This window comes from Thamnophis sirtalis, unplaced genomic scaffold, assembly GCF_051295495.1.
Source record: "Thamnophis sirtalis isolate CommonGarterSnake01/CBP01778 unplaced genomic scaffold, rThaSir2_p1.2 scaffold_7, whole genome shotgun sequence".
Taxonomy (NCBI): domain Eukaryota; kingdom Metazoa; phylum Chordata; class Lepidosauria; order Squamata; family Natricidae; genus Thamnophis; species Thamnophis sirtalis.
Genome location: NW_028261387.1, coordinates 36,911,054 through 36,928,144, shown reverse-complemented (window position 1 = coordinate 36,928,144; position 17,091 = coordinate 36,911,054). Strand labels below are relative to the sequence as shown.

The window sequence follows — 17,091 nt, the reverse complement described above, 5'->3', positions numbered from 1 at the left end:
CCTCCAATAAAATTAAAACCAGGAAAGAAATAGAAACACATTCTGTTCCATGTGTCTATAATTCTGAATGAGAACGGCCTGATGTCTTATGTAGACATTATACAGAATCCATAGGACCGTGAGATTTGACTTCTATGTCTGTCTGCACGTAAGATATTTCAAGTCTTGTAAACTAAGTACTGAAAGTGTATACTGAACTGATGGAAATTTACAAACAAGATGCCAGTTGAACACAAAGGAAAAAATACATCATCTGTCTGCAGAATACTGTTTTAATTCCAAAGCAAAAATATAGATTTCATAAATTAATCAATGCATGTGTTAATTTTCATTTATGTCTTTACAATGCTTTGGTTTTTAGAGAATGAGAATCACATAACATGTTCTGAACAATTCGCCTGAGAAATTAATTTGGGATTTTCTTGACAGCATGTATTGTTCAATAGGTGAACATAAGCTGGACTACATAATTAAAACACAGAGGGAAATCTTTAGGAAATATTCTCAGAATCTCCAAATGCTTTTCCCATCTTATTTAAATAAAATATTTGGCAGTATTCCTTAACAATATTTAATTTTGAAGCAAGCCCAAGAAAAGGAGTCCATCTGGCTCCTATTCCGATATGTGCCTTTTTTCTTGCTCCCATTATCAGTGAAGTGATTCATTACAAAAGCATGAAAAGTCAGAGAAAGTAAAGCAATAGAAAGTACACTCTATTTTCATGAATGAAGAGCAAAGGTGATGTTAGATCCAGTTTTAGCATATGTTGGGTAATTTCTAAGATGAAAAAAATATGGAGAATTCCCATTTTTTGCAATTAAAGGTCTCAATATGTTTTTCTCCCACAACTTCGTTATCCCAATATTATCCCACTGCTTAGAATTACAGAGATTAACAGTTATAAATACTCAACAGTCTTTCATTTCAAATCGATCTCACTCCATTACATTTTTTTTTCCAAATTACCTCACATTTTTAGCTGATACATTTTTAGACATGTTTGGGCTTTGGTCTTGTTCTGAATTTCTGTTTCAAGAGGTGGGAACTTCTTCTCATGCAGGCTGAAAATGATAGCATGTCACTCACAGTAAAATACTTTTTAATTAAGTCCAGGGAATTTTCATACCCATTGTGAAAAGGCCCTCTTGGTTCTTCTTTTTTTTCAGTTTCATTTTTTGCTGAACAACAGACATATGGAAACTTCAAAAATGCTAAAACCCAATAAGCTGTGTGCAACTGGGAGGAGGAAATTTCAAATGATTCATATAGTGTTCATAAATGCTTATCCATTCTTCTAGCATTCAGATATAAAATGGACAAGGGCCTCTACATTGTCACAGTATTGAGTAGTTCCCTTTATAACTGATTCTTTTCCCAACTGAGTCCCAAGGGCATCGTTTCTAATGACACTTTCTGGAGAAAAAACAGCAACTCTGGTGGTATGTCTTGCCACGCCGGTGGTCTTTGGTTAAAGCCGCTACACCTCTCAAGCGGTTGGTGAGGGCACATCTTCCTGAGGCCTCAGCTCTTGCCCAATTCTGTTCTGTTCAAGCTCACTTATTACAGACATATATTTAAATTCATTTGGCTGATGGTTAAATGTTTCCACCAACCAATAGGTCTCTTGACGGTCTGTGGCATAGAAAAGCTGAACCTGGCTGGCAAGGCACTGGGCTTCCTGTACATTCTGTGAAAACAATGTATGTTGTTAGAAGAATTATGGGGCTTCATCAATGGAAAAGCAAGGAGCGTTAAAGTTTTACACCTTGTACCAGAAATTTAATTTCATTTTACTACTGTGCTCTAACGCCAGGACAATTATATAGTAACAGACATGACGAAGCTGCTATAAAAGTGGCACAGTGTTTTAGTATTTGGAGGCATTTCAAATCATTAAGAACTGATTATGAAAGAGAAAAGAACATTCTGATGATGAGGTCAGTGGCTCTTTTATGAATTCTGGGGCATTTCTAAGCCAGTCCTGAATATTGTCCAATTGTCTTGTCTTTGAAGTAGAACACAAATGTGTAACAGCAACAGTACAGCTTCAACTATCACAATACTAGTCAGACAAAAAGAGAGGGGGAAGAGAGAGGGAGAGGGAGGGAGAGAGAGAAGGGGGGCAACAGGAATGAAAAAAAAAATGGGCCAGTCCTATTGTAGTCCAGATTAACTCTGCAAGCTATTACCGAACATTCACAAGTTTACATATTTGTTTTGTAAACTGCTAGCTGGCCATCTGGAAGTCTCTTCTATTGGTATCAACATGAGGGTGGAATATGTATAAAAATATTTGTCTGGTATACTTAGAAATGCTCATCCATTCTGTGCTTTCAATAAGCAAGACTGACAAAATGATACCAGAATTCCACTTTTATGCTATTTGTTGTATGCTATATGTTTTAACAAACCAAGGAACTGTCTTTTTGTCATGAAAACCTGTTCATTGCTAAGTTTCACTTACCAAGAATTTAGAATCCATTTCTGCAGTCATCAGTACAATTCCTTTTTCCTTTTGAAGTTCAGGATAATGATACAAAATCATCTGGCTGGGAGAAGCATCACTTTGAGCCTGCAGCAAATACAACGTTCACTATTATATAAAGATAGCAGTATTCAACAAGCATTTTAATAACCAAATCATTTTAAGACTCCAATCAGGAGAAAGATTCACAGGCAACTACAAGATATAAGAAGAAAATACTGTACTATTGAGCATTTTCTATTCAGAATTCTTTCCTTCTTTGATGTTTCATGTTTGGTATATGCACAGAAATGTTTGTATATAGGTGTATCTAAAACCTTCCAATACTCTAATACTAGGAAGTCAACAGAAAAACAGAAATGTAGATGCACCTCCCTCCCCCCCTAAAAAAAGAGTGAAAATTTGGGTGCATCTTATACATCGAATGTAGCCCTGCCTACCCCTACTCTTTGTAATTTGCATCCTTGCAGCGAGCAGCCTGTTTCAGTTTCAGTTTCAGCTTCAGCCTGATTAGCACAAACAGCTGATTGTCGGTTGGATCGGCGTCCTGACCATCAGCTGTTTCAGGCTGCAGGGATTACTATTGCCACCTCCATATGCCCCATTTTCAGGCTTTGCATCCCATTTTTGGCCTCCACGCGCCTCATTTTCTGCCCATTCTGATCCCCACCACCTGGAATGGCGAAAAATGGAGTGTGCGGAGGCCGAAAACAGGGTGTGCAGAGGCTGAAAAATGAGATGCGGAGGCCGAAAATGGGGGCAATAGGCTATGGCAATTCCTGCAGCCTGAAACAGCTGATCGTCGGGAGGCCCAATAATCAGCTGCTTGTGCTAATCAGACTGTGCTGAAACTGAAATGGGTTGTTTGCTGCAAGGAGGCAAATTGCTGGGAGGCAGATTTTTTTTTCTTGTTTTCATCCCCAAATGCTACTTCAGAGTGTCTTATACTCCGAAAAATATGGTATGTACAGTACTGTGCAAAGGTTTTAGGCAGGTGTGAAAAAATGCTGTAAACAAATAATGCTTTCAGAAATATAAATAATGATTGTTTATTTTTGTCAAGTTTCAAAATGCAGTGAACTAACAAAAGAAAAATCTAAATCAAATCAATATTTGGTGTTACTACCTTTTGCCATCAAACCAGCATCCATTCTCAAAGGTACACTTGCACAAAGTCAGGGATTTTGTAGGATTATAGTCATGATCAACCAACTATACCAAACAGGTGCTAATGATCATCAATGTCACACGTAGGTTGAAACCCAGTCATGAACTGAAACAGAAACAGCTGTGTACGAGGCTTAAAACTGGGTGAGGAACAGCCAAACTCTGCTACCAAGGTGAGGTTGTGAAAGACAGTTTCATGTCATGGCAAGATTGAGCACAGCAACAAGACACAAGGTAGTTATACTGCATCAACAAGGTCTCTCCCAGACAAAGATTTCAAAGCAGGATCGTAGATGCAGTGGTTGGCCAAGGAAACAGTGCAGCAGATGAAAGACACATCAAGCTTATTGCCCTTAGAAATCGGAAGATGTCCAGCAGTGCCATCAGCTCAGAACTGGCAGAAATCAGTGGGACCCAGGTACACCCATCTACTGTGCGGAGAAGTCTGGCCGGAAGTGGTCTTCATGGAAGAGTTGCAGCCAAAAAGCCATACCTCCGACGTGAGAACAAGGCCAAGTGACTAAAGTATGCATGAAAACATAGGAACTGGGGTGAAGAAAAATGGCAGCAAGTGCTCTGGACTGATGAGTCAAAATTTGAAATATTTGGCTGTAGCAGAAGGCAGTGTGTTCGTCGAAGGGCTGGAGAGCAGTACAATAATGAGTGTCTGCAGGCAACAGTGAAACATGGTGGAAGTTCGTTAAACGTTTGGGGCTGCATTTCTGCAAATGGAGTTGGATATTTGGTCAGGATTAATGGTGTTCTCAATGCTGAGAAATACAGGCAGATACTTATCCATCATGCAATACCATCAGGGAGGCGTATGATTGGCCCCAAATTTTTTCTTCAGCAGGAGAACAACTCCAAACATATAGCCAAAGTTATTAAGAACTATCTTCAGAGTAAAGAAGAACAAGTAGTACTGGAAATGATGGCATGGCCTCCACAGAGCCCTGAACTCAACATCATCGAGTGTGTCTGGGATTACGTGAAGAGACAGAAGGATGTGAGAAAGCCTACATCCACAGAAGATCTGTGGTTAGTTCTCCACGATGTTTGGAATAACCTACCAGCCGACTTCCTTCAAAAACTGTGTGCAAGTGTACCTATGAGAATGAATGCTGGTTTGAAAGCAAAGGGTGATCACACCAAATATTGATTTGATTTAGATTTTTCTTTTGTTCGCTCACTTTGCATTTTGAAAATTGACAGAAATAAACAATCATTATTTATATTTCTGAAAGCATTCTTTGTTTACAGCATTTTTTCACACCTGCTTAAAACTTTTGCACAGTACTGTACATTTTGATTTTTGGCTAGATTAAGATGTCATTCCAAGCACAAAGTTCAATTACAGCTCTCTTACTTCTCATATAGCATGTTCATTGACTAGTCTAAGCAATTGGTTGAAAAAGACTGATCTAGAGACCATGGTTGCTCGGGGAAACCTTATTCAACTTAAGCTCAAAGTTACCTCCACACTGGAAGAGTCCAGACAAACATGTTACTTTAACAAGGATCTGCTGACAATTCAAGGACCCATTTTGCTTTTGTTTTGAGGCAAGAGCAATCAAGCTTCTATGCTATAAAGTTTCCATGTTACCTCTCAAAACAAGCAATAATTATTAACAGGCTTCGAACCATAGTTTAGTATGCTAGAATCATTAATTCCAGGTGCTATAGTAAAGTGAAGATTTAATTTATTTGCTACTGTGATGTGTCCTGCAAAAAGTCTGCTCGTATCCTGGCTTATTAATTGTCTAGACATAATCACCACCTAATCAGCTAATTTTGACTTGCGTAGGTTCAGTGTCTGGGGTGATTAACATATCCACTTCTATAAAAAATTACATAAAAAAAATTTGGACTTAGACTATGTTGATATTTGTATGATGGGAGTCTTTAACGGCATTGTGAATCAAAATATGGACTATAAAACACACAAAACAAAAAAAAATTAAATAGAAAGCTTCTGCCGAAATCCTTCTTTAGGATGATAGATGAAGTAAATCTAAAAGATATATGGAGAGAAAGAAATGCTAAAAAAGAACAATACACTTTTTACTCAAATAGACACTCATCATTTTCTAGAATAGATATGATATGGGCCTCAGCAGAGTTGATATAAAAGAAATTGAGATTGGAGCAAGTACCTGGGCGGACCACAATCCAGTTTCAATTAAATGGAAAGGCCAAAGGGCAAGATCTAGATGGACATTAAATAATACTATATTGAAAGAAAAAGATTTTGTACAAAAATGGAAAAAGAGCTAGTCCTTTTCTTTAAAGAAAATAGGGAAGAAGATACATCATTGCAGAATCTTTGGGACACAATGAAGGCTGTTATTAGAGGTTCGATAATAGACTACACAAGGAAGAGAAACTTAAAGAAAAGACAAATGCATAAAGCTTTAGATAATGATTATAAAATACTTGAAAGAGAACTACAGAGAGCGCCACAAAAAAAAGATGTCAAAATAAAAATGGACATAATTAAACATAAAATGGACCTACTAGAAAAGGAAGAACTGGCACAAAAAATTAGAGGTGCTAAACATAATTACTTTGAAAATGTGAATAAACCAGGCAGGTGGTTGGCATACAAGCTGAAAAAAGAGAGAGAAACAAAGAAAATATTCCAATTAAGAGATAAACAAGGACAAATTCAGTATGGAAATATTGAGAAAAAAAGTATTATACAAGACTACTATGCTAAGCTCTATGAACAAGAGAAGGTGGAGGAGGGACGAGTCAAAAAGTACTTACAAGATGCTAATCCCCCCCAGATACCAGATGAAATTAGAACAATGTTAGAAAGTAAAATAACAATGATGGAGCTAACAGATGCACTTAAAAAACAAAACAATGGGAAAGCCCCAGGACCAGATGGACTACCTGTGGAATTTTACAGAACATTTGAAGAAACATTGACCCTTCCACTCCTACAAGTCATGAATGAACTGATGTTTGAGAGCAAAATACCGAAGTCATGGTCAGAAGCGTATATTACATTACTACCTAAGGAAGAGACCGATCTAACACAAATTAAGAATTATAGACCAATTTCCTTATTAAATTCAGATTATAAACTATTTGCATCTATACTAGCTGAGAGACTTAAAAAATATTTAAATGGCTTCATCCACTCAGATCAAAATGGCTTCTTACCTGAAAGACCAATTAAAGACAGCATGAGAATGATTTTGAACACTTTGGAATATTATGAGGCCCACCCCAAAAAACAAATGGCATTGATGTTTCTCAATGCGCAGAAGGCTTTTGACAATGTGAATTGGCAATTTATGTTTTTACAACTAGAGCAGATGAATTTTGGTAAGAAATTTACTCAAACCATACGAATGATATATCAGAAACAAGCAGCAAAGATAATGGTAAATGGAGAATTAACAGATCCTATTGAAATAAAGAGAGGCACAAGACAAGGTTGCCCATTATCACCACTACTTTTTGTCTTAACATTAGCGGTCCTAAACAGAAAGATCAGAGAAGAAGAAGAAATAAGAGGAATGAAAATTAAGAGAGAAGAGTATAAGCTACAAGCGTTTGCAGATGACCTAGTTTTTATCCTTGAAGATCCATTAGAAACAGCACCCGAACTGCTAGAAAGAATAGAGGAATATGGAAAAGTAGCAGGCTTGATAATAAACAAAGATAAAACAAAGATTATGACAAAGAATATCCCAGCAACACAAAAGGAAGAGTTGTCAGAAACTTTGCAGATTCAAACTACAAGTAAGGTTAAATATTTGGGGATATATTTATCACCTAGATGTAGCACTCTTAAGGAGGACAACTATACTAGACTAAAACAACAAATAGCGACTGATCTGATGAAATGGGAAAATCTGCACTTATCAATGATGGGAAGAATCTCTACAATTAAAATGAACATTTTACCTAGAATTCTATACCTGTTTCAGACAATCCCAATCAGATTGGGTAAGGATTTTTTTCAAGATTTAAATAAAATAGTTTTGAAGTTTATTTGGCAAGGGAAAAAAGCTAGAATAAAACTTAAATTGCTACAAGATGCTAGATCTAGAGGAGGATTTGGCCTACCTGATTGGGAGCTATATTATCAAGCAACAAACTTGATGTGGATTAAGGAGTGGATATCATTAAAAACTCTAGATTATTGAATGTAGAAGGTCATGATTTATGGTTGGGATGGCATGCTTTCTTATGGTATAAGGGAACTAAAGCACATGGTTATTTTAGAAGACATTATATAAGGGAGGCATTGTTATCAAACTGGGAAAAGGTAAAAAGATTACACTAGTTAAAAATTCCAGTCTGGATATCAACAATTGAAGCATTTTCATATCCAATAATATATCAAAAGGAACAAACAGTTAGATATGTTGAATTATTGAATGCAGAGGGTGAACTCAAATCTATTCAAGAGTTGAAACAAGAAGGGATAGAAATGAACTGGTATTCATATGTACAGATACAATCTAGATATAATGAAGATAAAAAAACCAAAGGTTTTTACAATAAAATGACTGAATTAGACAAAATTTTAACAGGTACTGATGAAAAAGTAATTAAAAAACTATATGGATATTTATTGGAGGTTAAATTGCAAGAAGAACAAGTTAAAGAAACTATGATAGCTTGGGGAAAATTTTTTAGGTATGGGATTGACTTAGAGAATTGGCAGAAATTGTGGTCTCAAAATTATAAAATGACAATGTCTACTGCATATAGAGAAAACTTGTATAAGATGTTTTACAGGTGGCATCTACCCCCAACTAGAATTGCAAGAATGTTCAAAAATAAATCAGAAAAGTGTTGGAAATGTCATCAGATACCGGGTTCATATTACCACATGTGGTGGACTTGCATTGAAGCTAAAAGATACTGGACTAAAATCCACATGTGGTTGGAGAAAATGACACACAAACAAATAGACTTTAAACCAGAGGTCTTTTTATTGGGGATCATACCAGAAATCTACAATAAAGACTTAAAATATTTGATTGTAAATGTGTTAACAGCAGCCAGAATCATATTTGCAAAAAACTGGAAAAATGAAACAATACCAAAACAGGAAGAACTTATCCGAAAAATAATGGACTGTGCTGAAATGAGTAAATTGACACTTGAAATTAGAGAACAAGAGGACGAGCAATTTTATAAGATATGGGACTTGTTTTATCGGTGGCTAGGGGGGAAAAAAACTTGGAAATGAAAAATGATATACTTATGCTTTAATTGAAGAAGTTAAATGATGATACAGCTATGCTGTGAAATAAACTAACAATGATACAATGAAAAATTAATATATCTATGAATTGAATATTTTAGAATTTTTTGCTTTACAAAGGATAAGGATAATAATGATTCTATGTATATTTAATAGAGGACTGGTGATATAATGTATAATGTTAAGAACGTATTATAATGATATCCTGTTGCTGATAAATAATTTTAATAAGGGAATAATTGAAAATTGGTATATATATGTAGTGACAATTTAGGACATTTTGTTGAAAAATGAAGGAATAAGACCTCTGTTTGAAAGTATGAAGTACAAGGATAATAACGAACATAAGTATATTTTCTGGGAAAAAAATAATACTAATGGTAACTGAATATATATTGTAGAATGAGGTATTTAGTTATACTAGATGAAAAGTCTGAGATGGTAAATATTATTCGAGAATATGGATGTTAAAACACCTGTAACCAAACGACATGCTGTATGTGATGTTTTTTTTTCTTTTTGTGTTTTTTTCTCTCATTTTGTGTGTTTTTTTATTATTGTTGTGTGTATTAAATATATATATAACAGAGAGATACAAAGTTTGTGTGTGGGGGGAAATGTAGGATAGATTAGCACAGGTAAGGGAATAAGAAATGATACTAAATTATAACCTATTAACTGAAATAATAAATGTATAAGAATGATAAATGTAACCAAATGACATGCTGTATGTGATGATGTTTTTTTTTTCTTTTTTGTGTTTTTCTTTCTTCTCTTTTTTGTTTTTGTTTTTTCATTGTTGTGTGTATGTGTTGTCTATGTAATAAAAAAAATTATATATATAAAAAACATATCCACTTCCACTAAATAATTTTACTATAAAAAGAACTGTCAAGGCTTAATTGATTGGGAGCACTGTGCCCATTTGAATCAAGCATTGGAGAATTGTCTGTTTTATGCATCTCACAGTAAGACCAAATAAATGACCAAAGTCTTGAATAAAATTCATCTTCTGCAATTTAAAAACCCTGCACAAGAGAAATATACCAGAGAGCTCAAAACCAATTCAATTTCCCTTAAAGATCCAGACATCTCTATCAGTGCCCACTTGAAATAATTCTTGTTTTAAGGAGTGGGTTTAAAGCAGTGACATATACAGATTTTTTGGGGGTGTGTGTGTGGAGAATTCTTCCTCCTTTCTTAATTCCTCAGACTGCCCCTGGAAATGAATGTTTAGGGGAAAAAAAACCTCCACCTACCTGAATGTTTATCAGAGAAGTGAAATGAAGTTCTGCTCCTGACCACTGTCCAACAAAAAATTCATACCCATCCTTCCTTGGCAGCGCATAAAGAAACTGGATTGAAGATGGATGGGAATTAAAATTGGTCTATTGAAATCCAAGTCAAATTGAGTAAAACACAAGACTCAGGAAGACAAATGAGCACTCATTTTAGACTAGTTCTGGAAAATGACACATCTTAAATGTTCATTTCCTCATTTCCTGCTAAGCCTCAGAAACTTTTTATCTGCCCCTGATGTTCCCACAGAATGTTCTTTGCAACAATTTAGTATGCTGCGCACTTTTTGAACTGAAGTACTTTTATAAACAGAATAACAGAGTTGGAAAAGACATTGGAGGGCTCCTAGTCCAGTCCTCTCCTCAAGCACCCTATACCATTCCAGACAAATGGCTCTCCAATCTCTTCTTAAAAACCAACAGTGATGGAACACCCACTTATTATCAGGGCTATAATCTATTAAGAGGAGCTTATCTAAATTCCATCACAACTGGAACATCAAACTATCAGTAATAACATTTTTATATTGAGAATAGTGAAAGGACAGATTCTGGCCACAAAGAACCTTCCCAAACACACAAATTATACTTACAGATGGACAATTTTGAACTCGTTTCCAGATGACATCAAAAGTTTTTCCCTTTGGAAAGAAATGGGAAAACATGCTCATATAGTTCTCAATATTAAAATACACCCCATCATCCACCACTTGAGGTGGTTTCTAATGATAGCAAGTGATCAAACTCCTGAATATTAATTGCAAACTGTTTCAGCACATTCAGCAATATGTAATTTAATTTCTGAAGGCTCCACTAAGTTAAACAGGAGAGAAGTTGGGATGGGGAAAATTACTGTTTTACTTACAGGAATAACAGCATAAACTGTGTCTTCTCCAGAAAAATACTGCTTCCATATCTGGATAAAAGGGATTGTGCCAATTATTTCAAAGACAGTGAATGGAAATCAAAAGAATCTCAATTCAGTGCAGTAACTTTAGTCACACAATATTACTAAAATGATCTCTCAATTGAAATATTTACTGGTTTTTACTGGTGCTGTTTCCAGTCCAACAGCCAAACTGGAAAGTTATCCAGGTTTTTTTTCACTCATGTCTCTATTTAAGGTTCAGATAGTCAAAACTAGTAAGAAAAATAACCAAAACTTACTAAATGAAACATATAACAAAGCTAAAGAGGTCTGTAGGATAACTGCGAGTTGATTTCAGTGGGATTTTCATTCTAAGAAGATTTTTACTCAGTCCTAAAAGATGTAAGGATGAACTCTAAGGAACTGGCTTGGACAAAAACCTCTGGTCTGGGCATATTTTTAAAAAGTTCATCATCATCTTATTTCACCATGCAGAGGAACCCAAACATTCTTCAAATAGGATTTCGAGGGAAAATATATGGGAATTGATTTCTCCTCATTATCCTGCATGGAAATAAGCTCTGGGCTTTAAAAAAAACCCCAATATTTATTTATTTATAAATTCAAATTAATATATTAATATGACTATATTAATTCATGTTTCTATCACAACCAAAGGACTTCACTATGTCATACAAGAGGGACTGTGCATATATATGTCTCTTTAAGATTAGATAAGACTGTAGACTAATCTACAGACTTTAAATATAAAAGGACAATTCATACACAAGACAAATTATGGTATTGTTAAATTGTCAGAGCAAGTATCTCTGTCAGCCTCTGTTTCTCTACTTGCTTTCAGCTGCCATTGAAACGGGGAGCAGGAGGCATGATATTTGGGAAGGGAAGTTTTAAGTACAGGAGAGATTGTGAAAATGGAGTTTTGTTCTCACCATCTACTGCGCATGCTGGAGATAGTAAATGGGCCCGCCAAGGCCAACTGTCCTGCATACCAACCTGATGATGTTTTTTGAAGATGGAACTCACATGACACCTGAGGGATTTGCAGATTGGACTAGGGATGGGGTTACCAGGGGGAGGGGGTTGGGTCACATATTGATATCTATGATTACGCGCGCTTTTGCCTCAGATCTTGCTTTGCTTAGCTGTTACCTTTTCATAACTAGTAAAAGTACTCTTAATTCTGCAAAATGGAATTAAGTGGTTTCTTTCTTGGTTGCTGAGGGAGGCTGACTTGACAATCTGCATTCAGGAAGCTAACTGATTTGCTTCTGGGTACAATTCAAGGTGCTGGTTGTCATCTTTAAAGCCCTTCATGGCTTGGGACCAAGTTATCTGATGGACAGTCTCTTGCCAGTCACATCTAACCAATCCATCAGAGCGGGGAGGCAGGGAATGCTGCGGGTCCCATCCCCTAGGGAGATACACCTAGTGGGAGTTAGTAGAAGGGCCTTCTCTGTGGTGGCTCTCTCTTTCTGGACCATCATTCCCCCAGAGATTAAAATGGCCCCCACTCTAACTCTCTTCTGTAAGGTGCTGAAGACCTGATTCTAACAGCGGGCCAGGGGAACCCAGAGCAGGATGGACCCCATTAAATGGTTTGTGTGATCTGCTGTCGTCAGGGCAGGATGGGTGGGGGTGATTTTATTATATTAATTTATTTGATTCTTTTTTATTAGTTTTATTATTTTAAATGAGATTTTATATTGTATAAGCTGCCTTGAGTCTCCATGTGCGAATAGGTGGCAATATAAATTAATTAAACAACCAAACAAATAAATATGAGCAACAGCACTGAACACAGGACTTCAATGTTGTAAATGTTTGCTGTTCAAAAGTTAACAAAGAACAGGTTTCATTAACTTAAAAATGTTAAAAGTTACACAAAATGTCCTTTTAAGGATTCCATTTTTATCACCTGCTTTATTTCTTCAGGCCTCTTCTGTTTCATCATCTCAACATTAAGAATAGAATCAAGTGTCTGAAACAAATTATAAAACATAAAGTTTGCACTCTAAGTCATCAATGTAAGAAGAAACTAAACAAACATTGTTTCCTCATAGGCTAAGACACATACAATGTAACTGGGAAAAAGTTTCTCCACTTCTAATAATAGTTATCTAATTTATAGAATTTATATCTTACCTTTTATCTGATAGTTCAATGTGGTATGAATTTGGGTGTCTCATACATTTATTCCACAACAACAACAATCTGGAGGAAAGGCGGGTTGAAAGCAAACTCAAAATCAACCATTGTTCAAAATAGCTAAAAATCAACCATTGGATTGATGAATGGGAAGGGTCCATACCAATCTAGATTCAACTTATTTGTAAATTTTTATTTTACATTCTTATAATAAATAATTAGTAAAACAATATTTAAACTTAACTTAAAAATAAATAAATAACAAAGCAAAATAAAAATAGGAATAAGACAGCTCCAAAAAACTAAAAAAGAGGAAAAAAATCTCTATACCTTATAGTTACCAATAGCTCTAAGGTTACTAATAAATATATTACTATAATATAATCTGTACAAAATTGTAAAATATTACAAAATCTCTGCCACAGTAATATATAACCTTGCATCCTTTGATCAGTAGAAAATATTGCCTTTTGCAACATCCGGAATGAGGGATCCTTTGTGCTCTCTGAGCTTGCTTGCTTGTTTTCTTGCAAAATGTTTCATTACCTAAACTAGGTAACATCATCAGTGCTGGTGATGTTACCTAGTTTGAGTAACGAAATGTCTGGGGAAAAAACAAGTTCAGAGAGCACTAAAGACTCCTCATTCAAACCCTGAGCTACAAATATTCTTTATTGGTAAAATCCAGAATATTCTCACATTTCTCATTTCCCAATATGAAAAATCCAAGACCTTAGTCACTCTACTATGCTGGTTCAATAGCAAATTACTATATAAAATAAACATCAAATCCAGTGCCCTGTTCTCAGGATGAAAGAAAGCATATCCATGATAGCTTATCAAAAGCTAAATGATGCCAATGACAGAATTTTCTATAACACATCTTATGAAAAATCCCTCAGATAGATCTAGATCCCTAATCTAATACACCATTCACAAAATAGGCACTGTAAATAAGAGTAAAAAATAGGTTTAATTAAAATATAATTTACCTTATTTTTTGTGAATCCTGCTTTAGTTTCTCCTGCTTTTGCAGTCTAAAATTAAATATTAAGACTAATTTAGAATTAGCACCATGAAAGTTGTTATAATCTTTCTAGAGTTAAGCATTTTGTCTTAGATTTCAGAATAGTTCAAGGAGGCACGTATAACATATAACTGGTTGAAGTGCAAAGTCAAGGGACTGGGTAAAATACAATTGATTTTCAATTAGAAATTAGTTTTGTATCAGTAGAAGACATGAGTTAATTTTGAGATGAAGCCTATTGGTTGACATAGTTATTTCTGGAAAATACTTCTACACTTTAATATAAGGCTGTCCCAAATCTTGAAATAACCTGTATTCCATTCAATCAGAAAGCAATGAGGGAGAGAAAGATTATGCTGCTGATATTAATGTATTTTCTCAAACTCAATGCATCCTTCCTGTATATACTAGAGTAAATCTGAAAACATAAAAGGTGCGTGTGTATGTATGTTTATATGTACATATCAAACATGCATCCAAAAGATAGATCTATTAAGATAGATCTTAATATTTTTGTTATTTTTAATGTCCAAACAAATTTCAAATTAAAATTTCAAATTTTAATTACTAGTCTTCTTTGCAAGAGGGCCTCCTTTTTGAAGCCTTACTTTAACAAAAAAAAGGGATAAAGGATCCAACTGTGACTATACATGCCTCTATTCAATATAAAGGAATGTTTAGTAAAAACAGAAAAAAAAGTTTAATCTATTTCTGTACAGTTGAAATACATGCATAACCATATACACAGGCACACAGTGGAAACAAGAGTCAGGATTTTTTTCTTCCATATAGCAAAAAGTGTTTTCTAACCCTGATTTCCTCTGATGGTTAATAAAATATGTATTGGATTAGACACTAAACATGAAATATTTGATATCAGCCTTGCCTGTTCCTCCATGCATCTGACAAACTCTGCCTGTTTTGAGAATCCCACTGGCTGCTTTTTCAAATCTTTCTTTTGCTCCATGCGAGATTCAAAAAGATCTGGATTGGATCTGAATCAAAATTAGAAGAGTTTATAACTACTGCACACAGATAACACCTCAGCCTCAAAAGTGTGTGACCTCCTTTATCATATACCAAAAATGTGTGACCTCTTTACCATACTTTGTCTTGGTAACTTATTAAAAAGCAGGGCAGGATGACAGCAGGATGATATTTACTCTAAATATCCGTCAGAGACCAGCTTCACCAGAAGACTTGTGGAAGCAAATCTACTGTGTATTTATAGCAGCCCCCAAACCAGAAGAGCTTGCATGCACACGAGTAAGGCTTGACCTGAAGCTTTGCTGTAAACCCGAATGCGGGATATATAGCTCGACTCTGGACTTGTTTACTTGAATGCGTGTAAATGCCTCGAAAGCCTTTGGGAGGCATGCAGGGAAAGGCGGGCAAAGAAAGGACGTTCTTAGGGCTGCCACTTCAAGGTTACTCTCAGATCCCCACTTCTTCCCACCCCCCAAAAAAGGGATTAAGCACAAATAACGGCGCCCGGCTCCTCGGCGCTGCCTTATACCTGCGAAGCTCTTGGATCTTAGTTCGGTATTTCTCGAAGAAAGGGTTCTCGCCCAGACCACTCTCGTCTGCCAGCCCGCGGATCCCGATGACTAGCGGCCTAGGCCGCGGCGGGACCAAAAGGCCGAGAGGCCGAAGAGCAGCGAAGCGACTCATCAGCACTCCGCGGGACAGGCTGAGCCCCGCCGACCCCCAGAACTGCTGCAGATGCCCCGCTGCCATGCCGACCCCTGCCCCCCTCTGCCGTGGCCGCGAGCAACGAGAAACTCCCTCCGCCCGTTTACGTCACTCGCCGCAAAGGTTCCGCCCAGGCAAGAAAGGGGAGAGCGATGGGCGCCACATTTTAAATGTTAGAGATAATACAAACTCAGAGCGAGCCCATTAAAGAGAGCGTCTCCAATCTGTTGGCTGGAGGATTCTGGGAGTTGAACTCCACAAGTTTTAAAGTTGCCAAGTTTGCGGACCCCTGAATAAGGCTATACTCTTTCTATGATAATTGCATTGCTTACCAGGAAAATGAACACACATTTCAATTATTGCATATATTACAGTATATTTATCTTGGCAGATAAGATCCCTGCTCTGGAAGAAGCAGAAAATTTCAAAGTCAGTGAAACATAATTATTTTATGTTTCTTTCAGAACTTTGTTACATAAAAAGCCTTTCAATCAGATTTCGTCAAAGGGATAATCAAAGAATATAACTGCTGTTAGGCCAGTTCCTGTGAATAGCAAAATTTGAGAACTTCAGCATCCTGTCTGCTACTGGAATCTGAGAAGGCACTTGAATATTCCTTGTAGTAAATTTTGTGTTGAGAAACTACTCATATTTCTGGTAACAAAAACCACAAAATTATTTAAATATTTAAATTGTGCAACCCTGGCAGCATAAATATTTAAACGTTTGCAATTTTGGATAATAAAAGTGTTCTCTAGAGTTGTCAGTTAGAAACTGGTTACACTACAAATTGGACACTTGGTGGTACATCCCATTCAAGTTTAAAAGTTTTTGGGCATGGTAACCCACCTGCAAAAAAAAAGTGTTTTTTCCTCCTTTTGCTTTACCAGTATTTAATCCAAACTTTTACTTCTTGTATTTGCCAAGGGCCTTCCATATTTCTCTGCACAGTATGTAAAAAGTTTTACCTGCACAAAAGTTAATATTTTTATTTTCACTCACAGAATTTAAAGTAGGGAATTTTTATAGCTATCAACTTAATTTTTTTTGTTGGAAACCAGAACAGAAATATAAAATCATGTTGCTTTTCCAATCTTTCATGATAAAAAGTTGCAACTGCATTAGTAACAAGAGTCTTTGTTATATGCACAGTA

At 36.0% G+C, this 17,091-nt stretch overlaps 1 protein-coding gene across 1 annotated transcript; it reads right to left on the bottom strand.

Annotated features, from left to right (window-relative positions):
- Nucleotides 1-256: 256 nt before the first annotated feature.
- ATPAF1 (ATP synthase mitochondrial F1 complex assembly factor 1) lies at nucleotides 257-16,026 on the bottom strand. The gene is made up of 9 exons (XM_014076327.2): nucleotides 15,762-16,026; nucleotides 15,132-15,240; nucleotides 14,211-14,255; nucleotides 12,989-13,051; nucleotides 11,047-11,097; nucleotides 10,775-10,822; nucleotides 10,143-10,238; nucleotides 2,466-2,573; nucleotides 257-1,688 (listed from the first exon to the last, which is right to left on the bottom strand). Exons 1-9 carry the CDS (start codon nucleotides 15,980-15,982, stop codon nucleotides 1,488-1,490), a joined length of 942 nt encoding a protein of 313 aa, XP_013931802.2. The 5' UTR covers nucleotides 15,983-16,026; the 3' UTR covers nucleotides 257-1,487.
- Between the last annotated feature and the right edge of the window lie 1,065 nt (nucleotides 16,027-17,091).

Coding starts and splice junctions, on each gene's coding strand:
- ATPAF1 (XM_014076327.2), bottom strand. CDS start 15,982: ATGGCAGCGGGGCATCTGCAGCAGTTCTGGGGGTCGGCGGGGCTCAGC. Junction 11,098..12,988: donor GGCCTGAAGAAATAAAGCAG/GTGATAAAAATG, acceptor CCTTTTATCCAG/ATATGGAAGCAGTATTTTTC. Junction 1,689..2,465: donor AAATGGATTCTAAATTCTTG/GTAAGTGAAACT, acceptor TTGTTTTCACAG/AATGTACAGGAAGCCCAGTG.